The following is a 19945-nucleotide window of genomic DNA, read 5'->3' as shown; positions in this document are numbered from 1 at the left end:
TTCTTTAGTAAAAAAAAAAAGAAGAGAGGAATTACAAGAAAATTACGGGTGACAATGACAATATCTATCTGATATCAAACATCAGGATCCGAAAGATGTGATGATGGAGCGCAGCAGCAGTTCCAGTTCTAAGGTGGACCCGGTCGCCTTTTTCTTTGGCAGAGTTGGAATCGATGCGGTCGACGATGATTGGCCGCCTCTCTCCGATGGGGAACTCCGTGTGCACTTGCAACCACCCTCTCCTTCTTCTTATCCTCTCTCCCTCTCCCGACGCTGGCAAGGTAAATGGATAAACAGAGTCGCCCACCGCCCTCCACTTAGTCCCCATCATTTGGTCAGTCTCAATCTGGTCTGCTCCGAGGTTACCAACTCCAAGCATCCCATCACCCACCCTGCGTCTCCTAAAACAGCTTGAAGCAACACCGCGTCAGGAGGATTCACACCATCGCTCACCATCACCCACCCTCGCTCGTCGCATGCATATGTTGAGCGCTACGAGACCACAGACGACCTCATTCTGACTCCCCACCCGATCCAATATGGAGGAGTTCTTTAACAGAGCCCGGGATGGACCAAATCAGTAGCCAGGAGAGGAGGTCTGTGCTGCACGACAGGACCTGCATAGATAAACAGAAATCATCATGCCGGGCGATTGCACTCCGGAAACAGTGATCGGTGACCAGACATGAGCTGAGCACCATCAGCTACTGCGCTAACGGATGCCACAATCTGTGATCATAAACTATGTTTGATGGAAGCGCTGCCAAAACCCTGGGGAAGTGAATCCGGTGCCGGCAAGAACTGCCAAAACCCTTAAGGCTGGCCATGCCTATTGAACTTCTCACTCTAACAATAGTCCAACGGGTGCTCCACTGCTACATGATGGTGGCAAATTTCCACTTGCATCATACCTGTCTATCTTCTGTGCGTAGGTGTGTCTTCATGCTGGCACATAGAGGAGGGCAGCCACATTCGAGCATAGAGTTGTTTAGTGGTTCCATGCTCTTATAGAATTCACGACGCTTGTCCCCTTACACCATAGGGAATGGTGTTGTTGTCCCTTCAACAGCCATAAAGGCTCGAGCGTCTCACGTTCTTATTAGCATAATGCCTCTCTAATAATTGAATGGAATGTGAGGCAGGGCATAAAAAACACACGGTTGGGGACGTACGCTTCTTGTGTCCTGTGACAACAGTGCTCCTCTCCGATGGGCAACTACTGAGCCCACGAACGTGGCTCGATTGGGCCACGCTAATGCCGCGAAGGCCCAATGACGGATCATGTTATGTTGAATGCTTTTATATTCGTGTACGTACACGTGTCGTCTTTCTTGTAAAGTCACATGTGTAGGGGATCCCTCGCTGTCTCTACGTCCCACCGGAAGATATGCGTCGATCTATCTGTATCGACAAACGATTCGATTCTGGTCACCGATTGTGAGACTAAGAACGACGAAGTCGAAGGATTTGAGGCCCTTTTTTTTTTTTTTTGGCTCCCTTTGGGATGAAACTGGTGAACGGTAATCTTGCCGATAGGTGCTCGTATCCTATTGTTCGGCCATCCAGTAAGCAAGCCGCCGTCACGTGCTCTTTTGACGTGGGCCAGCAGTCCGATAAGTTACGACATGCCAGATTAAAGGGAATTCGCGCACCGCGGGTGTGTGCGACGACGACGGAAATGGAAGGATGTGACACCTTTTTTTGACCATCTTGTCGCCCAACTCGTGGCCGGTAAGCCCACCAATGTCAACCAACCCCTTTCTTTTCTCGTAAACAACGCGAGATGGGCAGTAATCGTATCCCGTAGGCCCAAAGCTCATCCACGAGGACAGCATTGACGGGACGACCGTGCGGCCCAGTCGGAGGAGGCTGCGAACGCCAAACAGGTGACGACACGGCGACGGTCGGGTTCCTCGTGTCGGATCATGAGAATCATACGATTGAGTTGTTATAAGAATATTTCGACCGTAATAAAATTACTTTACCTTGTCTCCAATTCTTCCATGTGTTTTAGCTCTATCACTTCTCCTTATCCATTCAACACGAGAGAGGGTCGAGGACGAGCGGAAAGCGACGATTGGGATGAAGGTGATACGGTATATTTTGGCCCAAGACACGTCAGAGTCTGACGTCATCGACCATAGTCAGAATCCATACTAAGATACTGCTCGACACGTCATATCTTGGGAATCCCGAGACAGAGCCACTCTTGAGACACGTCAAGTCAGAATCCATACCAAGGTACTATTTGACATGTCTACCATGCCAACCTGCGTACGACCGACCCACATACAGTACTATAAAGACCTCTAGCCAACATCTAGCAACGGGGGGGGGGTGGTGGCGGGGGTGGAGATCAATTGATCACTCCACTAACTTGCTCGTCGGAGGGGCCTCATCGGGTGATCTTGACGAGGGCCATTTTTGTAGGAAAACCCGGCCACTCCACAAAGGCGAGCTGCCAGCCACCCCGGAGAAGGAAAGATGCAGCTCGAAATACACGGGGCCCGGATCGGCACACAAGGAATGCTAACTCACCAGCCACGTGGACCAGGCCGTGCTGACTCACCAGCCACGACACATCTGTTCACCAATATTTTGGCGTTAGGAGGGTCGATGTCGCAGGAGCAGCTGATAGGAGTTCTCCCCGAGGGAGAACCTCCGACCGACCTCTCTTCCATCGAACCAAAAGGCCAGGCCCTCCCCACCCCCGGAGACGAGGGAACGTCGGCTTTGACGCCAGACCACTACTGGCGTTTGTTCAACGACCTGGGGTTGTCGCCCCCGGGGCTTGCCACAGGGCCCTCGACCGTGACACCCAAGGCATTCCTTAGCCTGACCAAGCAAGTGCAGGCCATGACGGGTATGATGTAGATGCTCGCTCCAATCATTTCTCAGATCGTACGACTAGTGACGTGCATGACCGACTCGACCTGGCAGCGGCCGAGCGAGGAGCAGATCTGGACTGGAGAAGCCCGAGAGCAAGCAATGGACCCGAGAGGCCCGCCCGAATAGAGCATACCTGCACCCTATCGAATCACATCGCCCCGCTCAGAACCTGACACCATATCGTCCGACTCAACGGACGACTCGCTTAGGGCCCAGTTGTCCCGGGTCAACCAGCGTTTGGACGCGTTCCAGTGTGAGTTTTAAAAATCGCGGGGCGAGTCCAACAAAGGCGGCTCGGGTGGGTCCCCTTTCACTCAGGATATACAGGGCAAGCTTGTATCCCTCAACTTCATGCTACCCGCATTGGAGACGTACGATGGAGGCTCCGACCTCGCGGAGCATGTCGTCACGTTTTGGGCTCAGATGGCTCTCTATGGCACCCCCGACGCACTGATGTGTTGGGCATTACCGACCACTCTAAGGGGACCGGCACGAGCATGGTTCAGCCGGCTACGCCAATCCTCGGTCTCATCCTTCGACCAGCTCACCGAGGAGTTCGAGCAGAACTTCCTCGTCAACATGCAACCTATGCCCTCCACGGCCACCCTGCTTGTGCTGTCCCAGCACAAAGACGAGTCGCTCTCTCAGTTCATGGCACGCTTTGCCACTGAGATCCGGGGATTCCCGGATGCTCACCCCTCTCTTATCATGCATGCGTTTTTGGTGGTTGAAACCTTCAAGGTTCTTCTGGTCACTGATCGAGGAGCCGCCAATAACTATCCCTGAGATGCTCCAACGCGCCAACCAGTACATCGCTGCCGAAGCTTTGGTGGCGGGAAAGCGCATGAACAGCAAGAGGCCAAGGGCGGAACAATCCCGGAGAATGACTTCAGCAGCCCCAGTGCAACCCCGCCAGAGGCCCGACTGACAAGAGCTATTGCTCCCAAGGCCCCCGCCTCTCCCTCTGAGCACGTTCCATCGGGACTACGGCCATGGCACGGAAGATTGTCGTTACCTCCAGAATCAAATCGAGGACTTGATCCGCAAAGGTCACCTCGGGTGCTATCTCAAGGAACCCCGAGCAGCAACCCCACGTCCCAAGGGACCCATCGAAAGATGCCTCGTCATCCAAAATCTCTCATCAAAAAGCCACTCGCGACAAGAGGTCCATAGGCTTGCCAGATCAATTCCCAACCTACAGCTCGTCGGCCCAGCTTCTCGCCCGAGTCGCTCCATGTCAATCCTCAACTTGCGACTCGTCGGCTCAGCTTCTCACCTGAGTCGCTCCATGTCAATCTCCGACTTGCGACTCGTCGGCTCAGCTTCTCGCCCGAGTCACTCCATGTCAATCCCTGACTTGTGACTCGCCGACTCAGCTTCTCGCCCGAGTCACTCCATGTCAATCCCCAAATTGCGACTCGCCGGCTCAGCTTCTTGCCCGAGTCACTCCATGTCAATCCTTGACTTGCGACTCATCGGCTCAGCTTCTCGCCCGAGTCGCTCAATGTCAATCCTCGACTTGCGACTCGTCGGCTCAGCTTCTCGCCCGAGTCACTCCATGTCAATCCCTGACTTGTGACTCGCCGGCTCAGCTTCTCGCCCGAGTCGCTCCATGTCAATCCCCGACTTGCGACTCGTCAGCTCAGCTTCTTGCCCAAGTCGCTCCATGTCAATCCCCGACTTGCGACTCGTCGGCTCAGCTTCTCGCCCGAGTCGCTCCATGTCAATCCCCGACTTGTGACTCGTCGGTTCAGCTTCTCGCCCGAGTCGCCCCATGTCAATCCCCGACATGCGACTCGTTGGCTCAGCTTCTCGCCCGAGTCACTCAATGTCAATCCCCGACTTGTGACTCATCGGCTCAGCTTCTCGCCCGAGTCACTCCATGTCAATCCCCAACTTGTGACTCGCTGGCTCAGCTTCTTGCCCGAGTCGCTCCATGTCAATCCTCGACTTGGACTCGCCGGCCCAGTTTCTCGCCCGAGTCGCTCCATGTCAATCCTCGACTTGCGACTCGTCGGCTCAGCTTCTCGCCCGAGTCACTCTATGTCAATCCATGACTTGTGACTCGTCGGCTCAGCTTCTCGCCCGAGTCGCTCCATGTCAATCCCCGACTTGTGACTCGTCGGCTCAGCTTCTCGCCTGAGTCACTCCATGTCAATCCCCGACTTGTGACTCATCGGCTCAGCTTCTCACCCAAGTCGCTCCATGTCAATCCCCGACTGGCGACTCGCTGGCTTAACTTCTTGACCGAGTAGCTCCATGACAATCCTCGACTTGCGACTCATCGGCCCAGTTTCTCGCCCGAGTCGCTCCATGTCAATCCTCGACTTGCGACTCGTCGGCTCAGCTTCTCGCCCGAGTCACTCTATGTCAATCCATGACTTGTGACTCGTCGGCTCAGCTTCTCGCCCGAGTCGCTCCATGTCAATCCCCGACTTGTGACTCATCGGCTCAGCTTCTCACCCAAGTCGCTCCATGTCAATCCCCGACTGGCGACTCGCTGGCTTAACTTCTTGACCGAGTAGCTCCATGACAATCCTCGACTTGCGACTCATCGGCTCAACTTCTCGCCCAAATCACTCCATGTCAATCCCCGACTTGTGACTCGTCAGCTCAGCTTCTCGCCCGAGTCACTCCATGTCAATCCCCGACTTGTGACTCGTCGGCTCAGCTTTTTTCCCGAGTCACTCCATGTCAATCCCCGACTTGTGACTCGCTGGCTCAGCTTCTTGCCCGAGTCGCTCCATGTCAATCCTCGACTTGTGACTCGCCGGCCTAGTTTCTCGCCCGAGTCGCTCCATGTCAATCCCCGATTTGTGACTCGTCGGCTTAGCTTCTCGCCCGAGTCACTCCATGTCAACCCCCGACTTGTGACCCATCGGCTCAGCTTCTCGCTTGAGTCGCTCCATGTCAATCCCCGACTTGCGACTCGCCAGCTCAGCTTCTTACCCGAGTCGCTCCAGATCGGTCCCCGACTTGTGACTCATCGGCACCAAACCTAAGCCCGAGGTTAGTCGCTTGGCCCACAAGTCCAAATCCTTGCCCAAGTTGCCCCAGATCGCTCTCGACAGGCGACCCATCGGCACCAAAACCTAAGCACGAGCATAGTCCCTCGGCCCGCAGGTCTAGCTCTTGCCTGAATCACTCTAGATCGCTCTCGACAGGCGACCTAACACCCGAGTCACACCTTGCGATTGATTTGATGCTCGAGTTGCATCTCGGGCAAATCCAATACCCGAGTCGCATCTCGGCCAAATCCAGCGTCCGAGCCACGCATCTCGACAAATCCAATACCTGAGTAGCATCTCGGCCAAATCCAACGTCCGAGCCACGCATCTCAGCAAATCCAATACCCGAGTTGCATCTCGGCCAAATCCAGCATCCGAGCCACTCATCTCGGCCAAATCGAATGCCCGAGTCGCATCTCGACCAAATCCAGTGTCCGCGCCTTAGCGCACCTCGGCCAATCCAATGCTTGAGCTACGCCTCAGCGCACCTTGGCCAATCCAACGCCTGAGCCACACCTTAGTCGCATCTCGGCAACTGTAACTTCGGGCATGCCAAACCCGTTATCCGACCTACGACACGTCGGTTTTGCCTCACAAAGTCCTTACCGTTCAATTGGCAGGGTCAGTCCTGCTCGAATCACGGGGCACCGCCCCTCTAAAATGCCCCCGACGAGTCAATCCAACCTCGCTGCGCAGGTCTCGCCTCGTCGGTTTCGACGCTTTAGTTTCGCCTCACCAGGCCCCCACCGATAGATCAACAAGGTCAGTCCTGCCCGAATCACGGGGCACTGCCCCTCTAAAATGCCCCCGATGTGTCAATCCAACCTCGCCGTGCAGCTCTCGCCTTGCCGGTTTCGACGCTTTAGTTTCGCCTCACCAGGCCCCCACCGATCAATCAGCAGGATTAGTCCTATCCGAATCACGGGGCACCACCCCTCTAAAACGCCCCCGACGAGTCAATCCAACCTTGTCGCGCAGGTCTCGCCTCGCCGGTTTCAACGCTTTTGTTTCGCCTCACCAGGCCCCCACCGATCGATCAGTAGGATCAGTCTTGCCCGAATCACGGGGCACCGCCCCTCTAAATCATCCCCCGACGTATCAATCCGGCTTCCCCGCATGAGTAGCCAACACAATCGCGTCATTCGGACCCATGCATGCCTCCCGGCCCTTCCGCACGCCTTGGAAGGGGGTGGGGAAGGGAAGTGATACGGTATATTTTGGCCCAAGAAGCGTCAGAGTCCGACGCCATCGGCCACAGTTAGAATCTGTACCAGGATACTGCTCGGCACGTCATATCTTGGGAATCCCGAGGCAAAGCCGCTCCCGAGACACGCTAAGTCAGAATTCGTACCAAGGCACTATTTGACATGTCTACCACACCAACCCACGTATGACCGACCCACGTGCAGTACTATAAAGACCTCTAGCCAACATCTGGCAGCGGGGAGGGGGGTGAAAGATCAATTGATCACTCCACTAACTTGCTTGTCGGAGGGGTCTCGTCGGGTGATCCAGACGAGGATCATTTTTGCAGAAAAATTCGGTCACCCCACAAAGGCGAGCCACCCTAGAGAAGGAGAGACGTAGCTTGAAATACACGACGCCCAGATCTACACAAGGAATGCTGATCAATACCCTATCATGAGGGCTCGATTGATATCGTCATCCAGTTCAGTCGACTGATGACTCTCGATATTCATCGAGAGAAGGTGTGCTTTTATATTGCTGCATGGAATACATGTCGATTGTTCAGAAGATTCTCTTCATGAAATACATCAGACTTCTAAAGGTTCTCTCACACTCTCTCTCTCTCTCTCTCTCTCTCTCTCTCTCTCTATATATATATATATATATATATATATATATATATATATATATATATATGAAATAAAAAAGATTATAATTCATCGAAACCGAAGAGGCAATTTTATTTATTTATTTATTTATACTCCTGTCGCATCTTTCTCTTCACTGTGGCACCGCAGCGGCAATCCAACTCGTGAAGGCGTCGAGTGTGTTCATGTCAGGTCGATGATGCTTCTGGGTGAACTGGAACAGCTCGGGCCATGTGAAGTCTGGGTACGCCCTGGGATGGTCGGCGTCCACCAGCTCCGGCGGCGGTCGCACCACCTTGTCGGTGGCCGGGCACATGAAGAAGGCCAGCGACTTCCGCGCCACCTTGCTGTTCACCACTGCCCTGTGCAGACAACTCTTGTACCTCCCGTTCGACAACGCCTGCACGCAGTACCGCAGCTCGTTAGTGCCCTTGCGTTGGTGTAGTGGGAGGGAGGCTCGCTAGGCCTTACCATGAAGGTGTCGCCGATGTTGACGACGAAAGCATTGGGCTTGGGGCTGATGGTCCGCCATTTGCCGTCGGCGAAGACCTGCATGCCTTGGACGTCGTCCTGGAGGAGGATGGTCAGCGAGGTGGGGTCGTAATGGGGGCCGGTGCCGAGCGTGAGTTCCGGCTTCTGGCACCTCGGGTAGTAGTTCAGCCGCATTATCGAGTCGTTGTCCCCGAAGAAGTCACGGAAGTGCGCCCGCCCCATCCCCAGGCTCAGCCCGATCACCTCCATTATCTGCAGCGACAGGTTGCTCATCGCATCGCAGTAACGCTGGTACACCTCCCTGTCATCCAACCATGAAGCATCGAGTTAGCGAGACGCGCTTTCATCACCATGAATCCTGTTTGACCTGCTCGATCGTAGTCCATTCATTGCCGATCGCTTACCCGAAGTGACGGAAGTCTTCCCCGAGGGTGCGGACGACGTAGTCCTGTACGATGTCGCCGGCAAGCGGCGAAGGCGAGAAGCGGAACGTGAAGGTCTCCTTCCATGGCAGCCTGTCGGTGAACCTCCCGGTGAAGCTGCTGGCGTAGCCGAAGCTCTCGCCCGTCCGCCTCTGCGCCCTTTGCTTCTCGGCGAGCGGCATCACGAAGAAGGCCTCCGCCCAGCGGAGGGCCTCCGCCAGGAGCCCGGCATCGATGCCGTGGTTGATGACCTGGAAGAACCCGTGCTGCTGGCACGCGTCCGCAATGGACCTGGTGATCATGGCAGCAGCGGCGGGGTCGCCGAACATGACCCCGCCGAGGTCGATCATGGGGACGACGAGTTCTTCGTCGGCGTCGGGAGTCGGCGTCTCATCTTCGGGCCAGACGAACTGCTTGGGGATGTCGGCCTGCTGGCTATGGAAAGCAGCGTCGAAAACCAACGGCGTCCCGGGTGGCCCTGGCGTCGCCGTGGTTGCATCCACCTCTGTTTTGGGTGGAGAAGGAGTGTTCAGGACCATGCTGAGGAGCTTCCTTGGACGACCTCTGCGCGTGCATATAAAAAGTATATATATACACGTCCAGCTGCTGCCTTTTCCTCTTCCTCGAAGGGGAAGGAGGGGGGAGGGTTAGGGTTCGGGGTGCTGCATCGGATCAACAGCGATCATCCATCTCTAACAGTGTATCTTACCTCGCTACGGTGAATCGGGCAGCGAATCCCGGGCACAGGATACCAAAAATAAATAGGATGTCCCAACTGCATCTACAAATTGGTACGGAGAAGGCATGAGTACGTGCAAATATAGGAGGCGCCGCACAAGGATGTATTATATTATATTTAAAGACGTATAAAAGGTTGAAGTCACATCTACAAAAGTTGGGTCATAGATGAAAGAAGCCCATGCTCCGTGGCTCTCATATCACCATTGCTTCTTGCAGCTCTGGATTTAGTTGTAACAACAGATGACACGGTCAATAATACAAGAAGCAATTACTACACAAAACAATTGTAATTACTTCAAAAGAGCCGTTATATTTACTGAAGAAGATATATACTTCAAGTTACCGGTTATACACATAATATTTCACTATGAGCACTGGCAATTACAACTTACAGTAGTTTTCTAAAACAAAATTAAAATATCATTAACTGGCATGACTGAGGTTTCATCACCGTATATTTGTATGTGTGTGTGTGTGTGTGTGAGAGAGAGAGAGAGAGAGAGAGAAAGAGAGAGAGAGAGGTGATACAATATCACTTCAAAAATGGTAGGAAATCATCCAGCAATGCCTGATTAAAAAGTGGTATCCTGTTTTAATGTCACAATGAATGAATATTGATCAACAGTGAAATGGGAAATGGACCCAATACATCAACAAGCCCAAAGTATCTCTATATGCTCCTCCAAGAAAAGAGTTCTTAAATTTAGAGCCATCAGGAGAAGAAATTTGCTGGAAGCAGCAATGGAACTTCACATATTGTCGAGTTCCTCTGTGGATTTCTTGTATTCTGGCTTCAGTTCATGGGTTCCTTGATTTGGTCCTCTCTTATTATAGACGCAAAGATCATTTAGTATCTCTTTCAGGAATTGCTACAAAAGGAAAAGTAACAAAATTAAATAACAGAACGAACCAATAAGTCAACCATATCTCAGTACTTGGCACAGTTCCATGGGAAGAAGTAACTGAACCATAACACTATAATCGGCTTCCGTGTGCCGACCAAGTCAGAACAAGAATATAAAGTAATACAACGTTCAAAAAATGCTGGCAGCCTGAGAAAATGTTCCTCCTACTCTTAACAGCCTAAAAATATGCTTCTCTCACAGTTTTGCCCGAGTAGAAGTATTTTAGACCATAACACAACATCACACTAGATTTCTGCATTTAATTAAAAAATGTATATGTTCTCATTTGTAGGCCAATTAATACTTGTGAAAAATCTCATAATTAAAAGATTCTGAATCCCATAATTGAGAAAATGAATTAATGTCAAATCAACATCAAATTAATTAGTATCAAATTAAGGAAATATGTTAGTATCACAATTAAAGGATTCTCGATCAATATCAAATATTATATTGAAATAATATTATATTGAAATATTATATAATATTATAGAAATTGAATTAGAATGAAATATTATATAAAATCAATAGCAAGCAAGGTTCATCGTACCGAAGCATATCGCCCTGTATGAACGATACATATTGGTCCAACAGGAAATCGATATAGGCGGTACATATTAGTCTACCAGTACACTCCACCATATCATGTGTTTGGGCGGTACATATTAGTCTACCGGTACACTCCACCATATCATATGTCGGTATGTCGGCACATATCATACCGATGACTGGTCAATATATTGATACAGACTGGTAAGGCAAACCATGATCAATAAAATCAATTTCGTTAGTTGTACAGGTTGTAATCAGCCTATATATGTCTTCCTTTGTATACAGAAAAGATTAATGAATACGAATAATTATATTATCTTGTGTTCATGGTATCAGAGCTTGGTTCCTATAGGAAACAATTTTCTTTCTTTCAGCCTTAATTGCTGAAAATCTTTTCCTCTATTCTACCACTCTCTGGATCAGCCCCAACTATTTCTTCTTCCTTGTTTGCTCATGAGGAACCTACGCTACTATGTCTCGGGGAGAGAAGATGAAATCAATACTTCCATCACCAACAAACAGCTTAGGCGACAATCCATCATTGCTGATTACAATGCATAAACTCAACGGACAGAACGTTCTTCATTGGTCTTAGTTCGTAAAGCTGTATATTCGAGGAAAAGAAAAGATCAACTATTTGATCGAATCAACAACGACACCTGCAGAGGATGATCCCAAGTTCGAAGTATGGGATTCTAAAAATTCCATGATCATATCATGATTGATAAACTCTATGGAACCAGAATTTGGCCAAACATATATGTTTTTACCAACAGCAAAGGAGTTATATAGGATGCTACAATCGAGACATATTCAGATATGAGGAATTTAGCTCAATTATTTGAAATTACAAACAAGATCAAAGGGCTTAAATAAGGTAGTACTAGTGTTACAAAATACTCTAATACCTTGAAAACACTCTAGCAAGAACTTGAAATTTTTTATGATTTTGAGTGGTTGTGTTGCTGATAGTGCTCAATACATCAAAATGCTTGAGAGGGATCAGGCCTTTCAATTTTTGGCACGTTTAAACAAAGAACTAAATGCAGTTCGTGGACAGATATTAGGAAATGATCCATTATCATCTCTCTAAGCTATATTCTTCGAAGTTAGGAGAAAGGAAAGTAGAAGACAAGTCATGATGAGATATACCATTCCATCTATGGTTGCAAAAACCTCTGCACTTATTATAACAGCTGAAATTAATTCTTCTGCTAATGTTCTGCAATGTAATCAAAGGAACGGGGATGCTAATAGCAAAGTATGGTGTGATTTTTGCAATAAACCGAGAAACACACGAGAAACTTGCTAGAAGATGCATAGAAAATCAGCAAACTAAAAGAACAATCGAATTCCAGATGAGGTTAATGACCAAGGATTTCAAGTAGACAATCAATCTGCCACCACCTCTAAAGGAGCCGAAACGCCTTTGTTTAGTAAGGAACAAATTGAGAAACTATTTAAGTTTCTGAACCAATCCCAAAACTATCTTGCTCTTTGGCCAAGAAAGGTAATTGTTTCACAGCTTTGTCTGCTTCTTTTGGTCTTAAGGCTCCTTGGATCATAGATTCAGGTGCAACAGACCATATGACTAGTCTTCCACACTTGTTTTCCTCTTACACACCTTGTCCTGGAAACTCTAAAATAAAAGTTGACGATATATCACTTTCTTCTATAGTAGGAAAAGACACGATTGCAATTTCAGATTCCTTTGTATTAAATTATGTGCTTCATGTTCCCAACTTCTCTTGAACTTTTTGTCTATTAGCAAACTCACAAAGGATTTGCGTTGTTTTGCTAAATTCTTTCCTTCTCACTGTGATTTTCGGGACCTGTATTCGGGGAAGACGATTGGCAGTGATAAAGCGAGTGAAGGACTTTATTATCTTGAAGATGACGCTACTTGGAATGGACAAGCTCAGTTGACAGTACATAGTAGCACTCATGCTAGTAGTGAAATAATGTTGTGGCACTATAGACTAGGCCACCCGAGCTTTCCTTATTTACAAAAGTTTTTACCTTTATTGTTCAAAAACAATAATAGTTCTCTATTTCAATGTGGAATTTGTCAATTTGCTAAACACCATCACACTGTTTTTCCTACTCGTCCTTAGAAAGAATTTAAACCATTTAATCTTATACATAGTGACATTTGGGCTCCTTCTAAAGTGACAAATTTATCTGGGACCAAGTGGTTTATAATATTTATTGATGACCATAGAAGAGTATGGTGGGTTTACATCTTAAAAGAAAATTTGATGTAGAGAAAACTTTCGAGAACTTTCATACCATGATCCAAAATCAATTCCAAGAAAAAATATAAGTTCTGAGAACTGACAATGATAGAGAATACTTTAATATCATTCTTGGTTCCTACTTGCTAGAGCATTGAATAATCCACCAGTCTTCATGTGTTGATAGCCCCCAACAAAATAATATGACAGAACGAAAAAATAGACACCTACTTAAAGTAGCACGCTCTCTTTTATTTACCACTTATATTCCCAAATATCTTTTGGAAGATGTCAATCTTACTGCTTCATTTTTTATTTAATCAAATGCCTACCAGAATATTTAATTTTCAAACACCTTGATTATTTATCCTCCATTTATCCACATGTGAAACTGTTTAACTCTCTTCCACCAAAAATATTCGGGTGCATTGCTTTTGTCCATATTCATAACTATCATCGAAGTAAACTTGAACGTCGTGCATTAAAGTGTGCGTTCATTAGTTACTCCCCGACTCAAAAGGGTTATAAATATTATGATCCTATATCAAAAAAATATTTGCCACTATGGATGTCACATTCTTTGAAAACCAAACATATTCCCAAAAGAGAGAATTCTACCCAAGAAGATTGTTTTTGGGAACTATCTCTACCAATCCCTATTTTCTTGTCACGTTCATATCCTACTTTTACTCTACCAAACCTACCTAGTCAACAACTAACTAGTCCTATTAATAATTATGAATCCAAATTTCCAACACCATAACCCAAATCTCCAATGCCACAATATGCTATTGGCAAGGGGAGACATCACTGTGATTGCACCTGAGCTTCATATGTATTCAAGACAGCGAAATCTAAAAAAGGTCGATGTTCACCCTCCTGAGTATTGCAAAGAGTCTGAGCCGATAGCAGATCCAGGCATAAATACAGGTAAATCTATTCCTTCCTCAGATCTTAATGTTCTCGTTGTCATTAGAAAAAGAATTAGATCTTGTACGATACATCCTATATCCAAATATGTGTAATATCATAGAAACTCCTATGAGACTATATTGTGACAATAAGACCGCCATAAACATTGCTTATAATCCAATGCACCATGATAGAACAAAGCATGTTGAAGTAGATCAACATTTCATAAAGCAAAAAATTGAAAAAGGAATTGCCTACATAACTTACATTCCTATAGAGAAACAACTAGCATATATTCTTACCAAAGGGCCTCAAAGATCTTCTTATGAGGATCTAACTAGCAAGCTAGGAATAATTGACATCTTCGAGCCAGCTTGAGGGGGAGTGTAAAAAATCCGATGATTATAGGATCCTAAATCCCATAATTAAGGGATTTATAATCCCATAATTAAGGAAATGAATTAGTATCAAATCAATATCAAATTAAGAAAATGAATTAGTATCATAATTAAGGGATTCACAATCAGTATCAAATCAGCCAATATTATAAGAAATGAATTAAAATGAAATATTGTATAGAATCAATTTCCTTAGTTGTCCAAATTGTAATCAACCTATATATGTCTTCCTTTGTATATAGAAAAGAACAATGAATGAGAAAAATTATATTCTCGTGTTCAAGACTATCATTGTCACTTGTGAAATTGTTAGCAGCCAGTCCTCCGACCTGAACAAAGCTAGTGCCAAAAAGGATAGAAAATGTGTTGTATTCTTACATTACTTTGACAATATAAATATAAAAAGGAACTTCTCATAAAGGATACTTGGAAAATTCCAGATACAGTAACAAGAAAGAGGTGTTCATTATGACACCAAAGAGGGATCTAAGGTTCGTCTATTCTATAGTGTAGAGCATTACATGAAAAACATAATAGTAGTCTGTAGCATACTTTTTATCTCTCAGGCTTGGTGGTAATAGAAAATTAAATCAAGTCCAGCTATGATTTTTCTGAAATCAGCCAATGAAGTTACAGCCCTGATACTAAAGAGTATAGTATTTTAGTTGAAGCACAAACCTCAGGTTGATCAGTCTCTTGGACCAGTTGCTTCAGTGCCCAATTTTGTTGCCTTTCAAAGAGCTTAAAGATGATATTCTCCAATTCACGACGGTCCCTACGTGTTCGTTTTGCATCCGATCCTTTTGTTGGTGTTAGTTTCTTCTTGTCCTGGTGCATAACAATATCAATTAAAATGGAATATCTAGTGTTGTAAATAGTGACCAGCACTTTTGTTACTAACAAACACTGCAAAATATTAATTACAATGTTTTCTTGCAACAACAGTCTTTGCAAAGATAGAAAATACAGGCACCGACACAAGTAAGCTTTACCAATATTGAGATGCTGGAGAAAGTAGCAATAAATTGTGCACACTTATCTGTACGCACCAATGAAAAATAACTGCCACCAAAAGTAACCGATGAAGTGTTTTTAAATGAGCATGAAATACAAAAACATAAGAAACATGTACATCTGACACATAAAAAGGTGAATAAAACATTATATACATGTATGTATCTTGACTGTTCAAAAACAAAGAGAAACATTTACCTTTGAACCCGATGGAACCAGAGCAACCATACCGGGCATAGGCCTCATAAGCACTCCATGATCTTTGTCAATTACCTTAAACCAATAAAAAAAAGATTTAGAACCACACAAAAGATAGAACACAAATTAATGGGGAAAAAAAACACAACCTGCACTTGTCTAGTTTTGATCATAGCTTTGTTAGTCCTTTCACGACATAATTTACCATAGTCACTAAAATTCTCACTGTGAAGCTCCATGTCAAATTTATGTTCCACCTTCCCCTCCAGTGAAAATTTTCCTACATTAGCATTTTTTTATCAAGATATTATACAACTGCAATATTTATCTAATGCAAAAGAATCTATTCAGTGAGTATAATGACTTATAAAGCATATGATCAACGGTACCAATATTCTAGATCAAGGATCCTTTTTAACATGTCCTTGCACCAGTCGACACATGCCAACTAACTATATGTGGCATCGACTGCAAGAGTTGGTGTTATCTGAGTAATGCCAACCATGACGTGCAGTACAACAATCGTTTCCTATATTTGTAACCATAATCAAAACATGGTAAAACCAAAAAAAGTTGCAGGTAAACTCAGTGATTGCAAAAGGCGCTCGGGCGCTCGGGCGAGGCGAGGCGAGGCCCGAGCGCCTCGCTAATGTCCCAGGCGGCGCGCTTCAATCAGGCGCCGCCTGGGCGCTCGCCCGAGCCCAGGCGCTGGGCGCTTCGGGCGAGCGCCTGGATAAACCGAACCAGAATTTTAGGTCTGGTTCGGTTCTGGTTCGGTTGTTAGTTGGTTCAATCGAACCAACTAAACCGATATAACCCCAACCCTAACCTGCTGCCGCTGCCGATCCCGATCGCGATCTCGTCGCTCGCTGTCGCTGCTCCCGCTGCCGCTGTCGCTGCTCGCGCCTCCCGCGAGCCTTCCCGCTGCTCGTGCCTCCCGCGAGCCCTCACTGCTCGCGCCTCCTGCGAGCCCTCCTACTGCTCGCGCCTCCTGCTGCTCGCGCCTCCCGCGAGCCCTCTCGCTGCTCGCGTCTCCTGCGAGCCCTCCCGCGAGCCTTCCCGCTGCTCGCGCCTCCCTCGAGGCCTCCCGCTGCTCGCGCCTTCCGCTCCCTTTCCCTTTCCCGCTGCCGCTGCCGCCGCTCGCCGCTGCTGCCGCTGCCGCCGCTCACCGCTGCCGCCACTGCTGCCGCCGCCACTGCTGCCGCCGCTCGCCGCCGCTGCTTCCTCGTTTCTCCGTCAGCAGATTTATACTGTTAATGTGATTATATTTATTAATTATATTATATATTTTTATATTTTTATTTAAAATTTTAAATAATTATATTTATTAATTATATTTTATATTTTTATATTTTAGCGCCTCGCTTCGCTCGGGCGAGCGCCTGGGCGAGCGCCTAGCGCCTCGGGCGTTTTTGGACCTTGGCGCCTTTTGGCGCCTAGCGCTTTTTAAATCACTGGGTAAACTGCATGATGCCAATATTTATTTTGTAAAACAAATTGATTCATTACCTAAAAATGAATTTTAGGAACATAAGAAATAGCAGTATGATGCCGCAGAGGTTAGCTATCAACATATTCCAAATGCTCCCAATTATTTTGAAAAATAAAATGCATGTACAATATTGGAATAGATCTTTTTTTCTAGACAAATACACTAGCAATAAATAGCCCAGTCAGCCTTGCCACCACAATAGAAGGAAAATGTGCGGGGGCTTTTCGCTGCTAGGCAGTTTGCATAGTTCTTGATCAAACTTGGCTACCTTAGGGGATTAACAAACAAGCTGTCTAGGCTTCTTGGTGGAACAGTAGGTAAAATTTTTTTAAAAAAGGCCACTCAGCTTTGTATCATTAGTACATAAAAAATATTATAACCAAAACCAACAGTTGAATATTATAACAGAAACTTTACAGCAGTGACAAATGTATTCAAAAAATACTTGAAAAAATATTGCAATAGCAAAGATTACAGACTTAGAAATGAAGCATACTAATATGTATAAGTATGTACATATAGCTATTATTCAACAAACAACATATAAAGAGATTAAATACATATATTTGTATTATACATGATTATACTTATCATATAATATACATGGTTTTAAATATGTTATACTGGTTCAATCATGCATAGCATAGTTCCTAAGGTCTATCTAAAGCTTAGGTGACTGTACATGATGGGTTTAACTGGTGATGTAAAATCCATCAAAGTGCACACTATTGGCTTTAGAACCCCCCGAACAAAGGCAAGTTAGCAAATCCTTACCTTGGTTAGATTCAGAAACAACACACATTGGGACAAAGTCTTTGAACATATTCAGGGTGTAACTCTTGGGTGTATTGGCAGAATCAGTTTGTGACATTTCCATCTTAAACTGCAAATTCAAAAGCATAGTATTACTCCAAAGGTAGATCTCACTGCTATGGACTTTAGTAGGCCAAAATCATAAGTCTAATGAGCTTTAAAAGTACTGCCAGTTCAACTGCCAATCTGATTCGGCAATGGTGAAAAAGAACCATTAAAAAGAACAAATAATTAGAGAATGCAGAAAACAAATATAAGCACTAAATATAAGCAGCTCAGCCTGCATAACAAATATTAATGCTAAGCTGGATAAGACACATCAAGATGAATGGCTACTATACCATTGATTGTTCCGGAGCATTTCATAACTATCAAAGGCCTATGGAAGTCCAAACAGGAAATGAGAGTATCGTGACATGGGGACTTGTTGATAATTTTTTAGTACACTGACGTACATAAACCAGTCCAATGGGATATCCCACATTAACTTGATGGGCCTGAACCATTAGCCCAAAAGACATAGGTTCAAATCAATGATAATAGACTTACTCTAGTCCTGTAAACCAACTCATTTGTCCTCCCACATCTAACTTGGAACTCAATTGGAGTGTCAAGATCACCTATACTGAGATATAGTCAAAAGGATATATATATCTGAGAACTGCCAACAGAATAGCCGAGTGTCTGGCCTTGTGACCCAGGTCATGCCAAAACACAATCCGAGCGATCATTTCTTAGTTAAGACATGCAGCCAGATGTAGGTGCAATCAACCAAGCTCGAGTGTTTCCTTCCCAAAAGCCGCAACTGCACAGCCTCAGAGTTATAGAAACATAGAACTCAAGGAAGGATGAATGATACATAGAGAAAAAAGGAAAAAATAACCTAAGCAAATACAAAGTGGCTTTCTGTAAAAAATACCTCTCAGAATTCTAGCATTACATTGAGGGTCGTGTATATAGTAATCACGTAGAAAGAACAAAGTCTAATTTGTCCTTAAACTATAAGAGTTAGTGTGATAACTATCTACTCCCAAATGCGTCAAGATCGTTACCCTGCAGGAACAAAACAAACAAAAACCACAATCAAAATAAACAATTCTGCACCAACCAAGGCATGCCTTGAAGAAGAAAGGTAAAAGCCAATAGTCGATAAGTTCAACAAGATATACCAAGTATCGTAACAGAACAAGCAATTGATACCAGGAACATCGTTAGAACCCTTTATATATATACCTAAATAGCCTTATTCCCGGGCCAGGAAAGATTTCTCATACAAAAGTTTTAAGATTCCTTTAGGGTTCCATACAACAGCGACATCTTAAAATAGGCGCCCATCACATGCGTCTCCCTTCTTCACATTGTTACTCCTAAATCCTACCAGGGGACATGCCATTCACAAGCCGGTCTGCAATCGATAGCAAGTGGGAGGGTTCAAACTTCTCGGCGACATAGAAGACAAAAACTAAAAACGATTCTGAAAGATCGGCTCCAGAGACGAGGACATGAGGGCAAGAGATCATCACATAACATTCCAGAAAGAAGCATCAAAATTCAAGACACCTAATAAAAGAACGAGAAGGCGGTGAGGGGGAAGGGAGATTACCTGTAGAGAGGAGGGATCGTCGGGGCGAAGGGGGTCGAGGGATAGGACGACCTTACCGACGGCGGGGTTGGGGTTGGAGGGGTCGGCGGACGCGGCGGCGGACTTCCACGACCGCGACACCAGCGGCGGGCACTTCATCAGCCACACCGACCGCTCCGCCCGCCCCGTCTCCAGCACGCTCCGCCCGTCCTCCATTCTCTCGCGGCCTTTTTTTGTTCTTCCCTCCTCGTATCCCCCAATAAATATATATATATATATATATATATATATATATTTATGTGTGTGTATTCCTACTTAAATAGCAAATTTATTCCTAATTAAACCCAAAAAATTTAAATCAAATAAAATTAGGGCTTACAACTCAGAAATCAGAGTTGCAAGAAGAGAAAGGTACATTTTGTCTTGACCCAACACGGGCGCGATTCCGGCACAAACCA

The 19945-nt window shown here is 46.1% G+C and overlaps 2 protein-coding genes across 2 annotated transcripts; both read right to left on the bottom strand.

Annotated features, from left to right (window-relative positions):
* Positions 1–7865: 7865 nt before the first annotated feature.
* LOC108952040 (gibberellin 20 oxidase 1-D-like) lies at positions 7866–9185 on the bottom strand. The gene is made up of 3 exons (XM_018821913.2): positions 8629–9185; positions 8204–8525; positions 7866–8132 (listed from the first exon to the last, which is right to left on the bottom strand). Exons 1-3 carry the CDS (start codon positions 9183–9185, stop codon positions 7866–7868), a joined length of 1146 nt encoding a protein of 381 aa, XP_018677458.1.
* Positions 9186–9923: 738 nt separating this feature from the next.
* On the bottom strand, positions 9924–19739 carry LOC135619222 (uncharacterized). The gene is made up of 6 exons (XM_065121029.1): positions 19509–19739; positions 17867–17975; positions 15750–15880; positions 15601–15675; positions 15067–15216; positions 9924–10256 (listed from the first exon to the last, which is right to left on the bottom strand). The coding sequence occupies exons 1-6, from the start codon at positions 19701–19703 to the stop codon at positions 10137–10139; spliced, it is 780 nt and encodes a 259-aa protein (XP_064977101.1). The 5' UTR covers positions 19704–19739; the 3' UTR covers positions 9924–10136.
* Between the last annotated feature and the right edge of the window lie 206 nt (positions 19740–19945).

The sequence above is a fragment of the Musa acuminata genome, chromosome BXJ2-8, assembly GCF_036884655.1.
Source record: "Musa acuminata AAA Group cultivar baxijiao chromosome BXJ2-8, Cavendish_Baxijiao_AAA, whole genome shotgun sequence".
NCBI lineage: Eukaryota > Viridiplantae > Streptophyta > Magnoliopsida > Zingiberales > Musaceae > Musa > Musa acuminata.
The sequence above is the reverse complement of the archived record's forward strand: the minus strand, read 5'-3'. Positions and strand labels throughout refer to the sequence as shown.

Coding starts and splice junctions, on each gene's coding strand:
- LOC135619222 (XM_065121029.1), bottom strand. CDS start 19,703: ATGGAGGACGGGCGGAGCGTGCTGGAGACGGGGCGGGCGGAGCGGTCG. Junction 15,881..17,866: donor TGTTTCTGAATCTAACCAAG/GTAAGGATTTGC, acceptor ATGCTAATGTAG/GAAAATTTTCACTGGAGGGG. Junction 15,676..15,749: donor TCAAAACTAGACAAGTGCAG/GTTGTGTTTTTT, acceptor TATTGGTTTAAG/GTAATTGACAAAGATCATGG.
- LOC108952040 (XM_018821913.2), bottom strand. CDS start 9,185: ATGGTCCTGAACACTCCTTCTCCACCCAAAACAGAGGTGGATGCAACC. Junction 8,526..8,628: donor GAAGACTTCCGTCACTTCGG/GTAAGCGATCGG, acceptor GTTGGATGACAG/GGAGGTGTACCAGCGTTACT. Junction 8,133..8,203: donor ACATCGGCGACACCTTCATG/GTAAGGCCTAGC, acceptor TACTGCGTGCAG/GCGTTGTCGAACGGGAGGTA.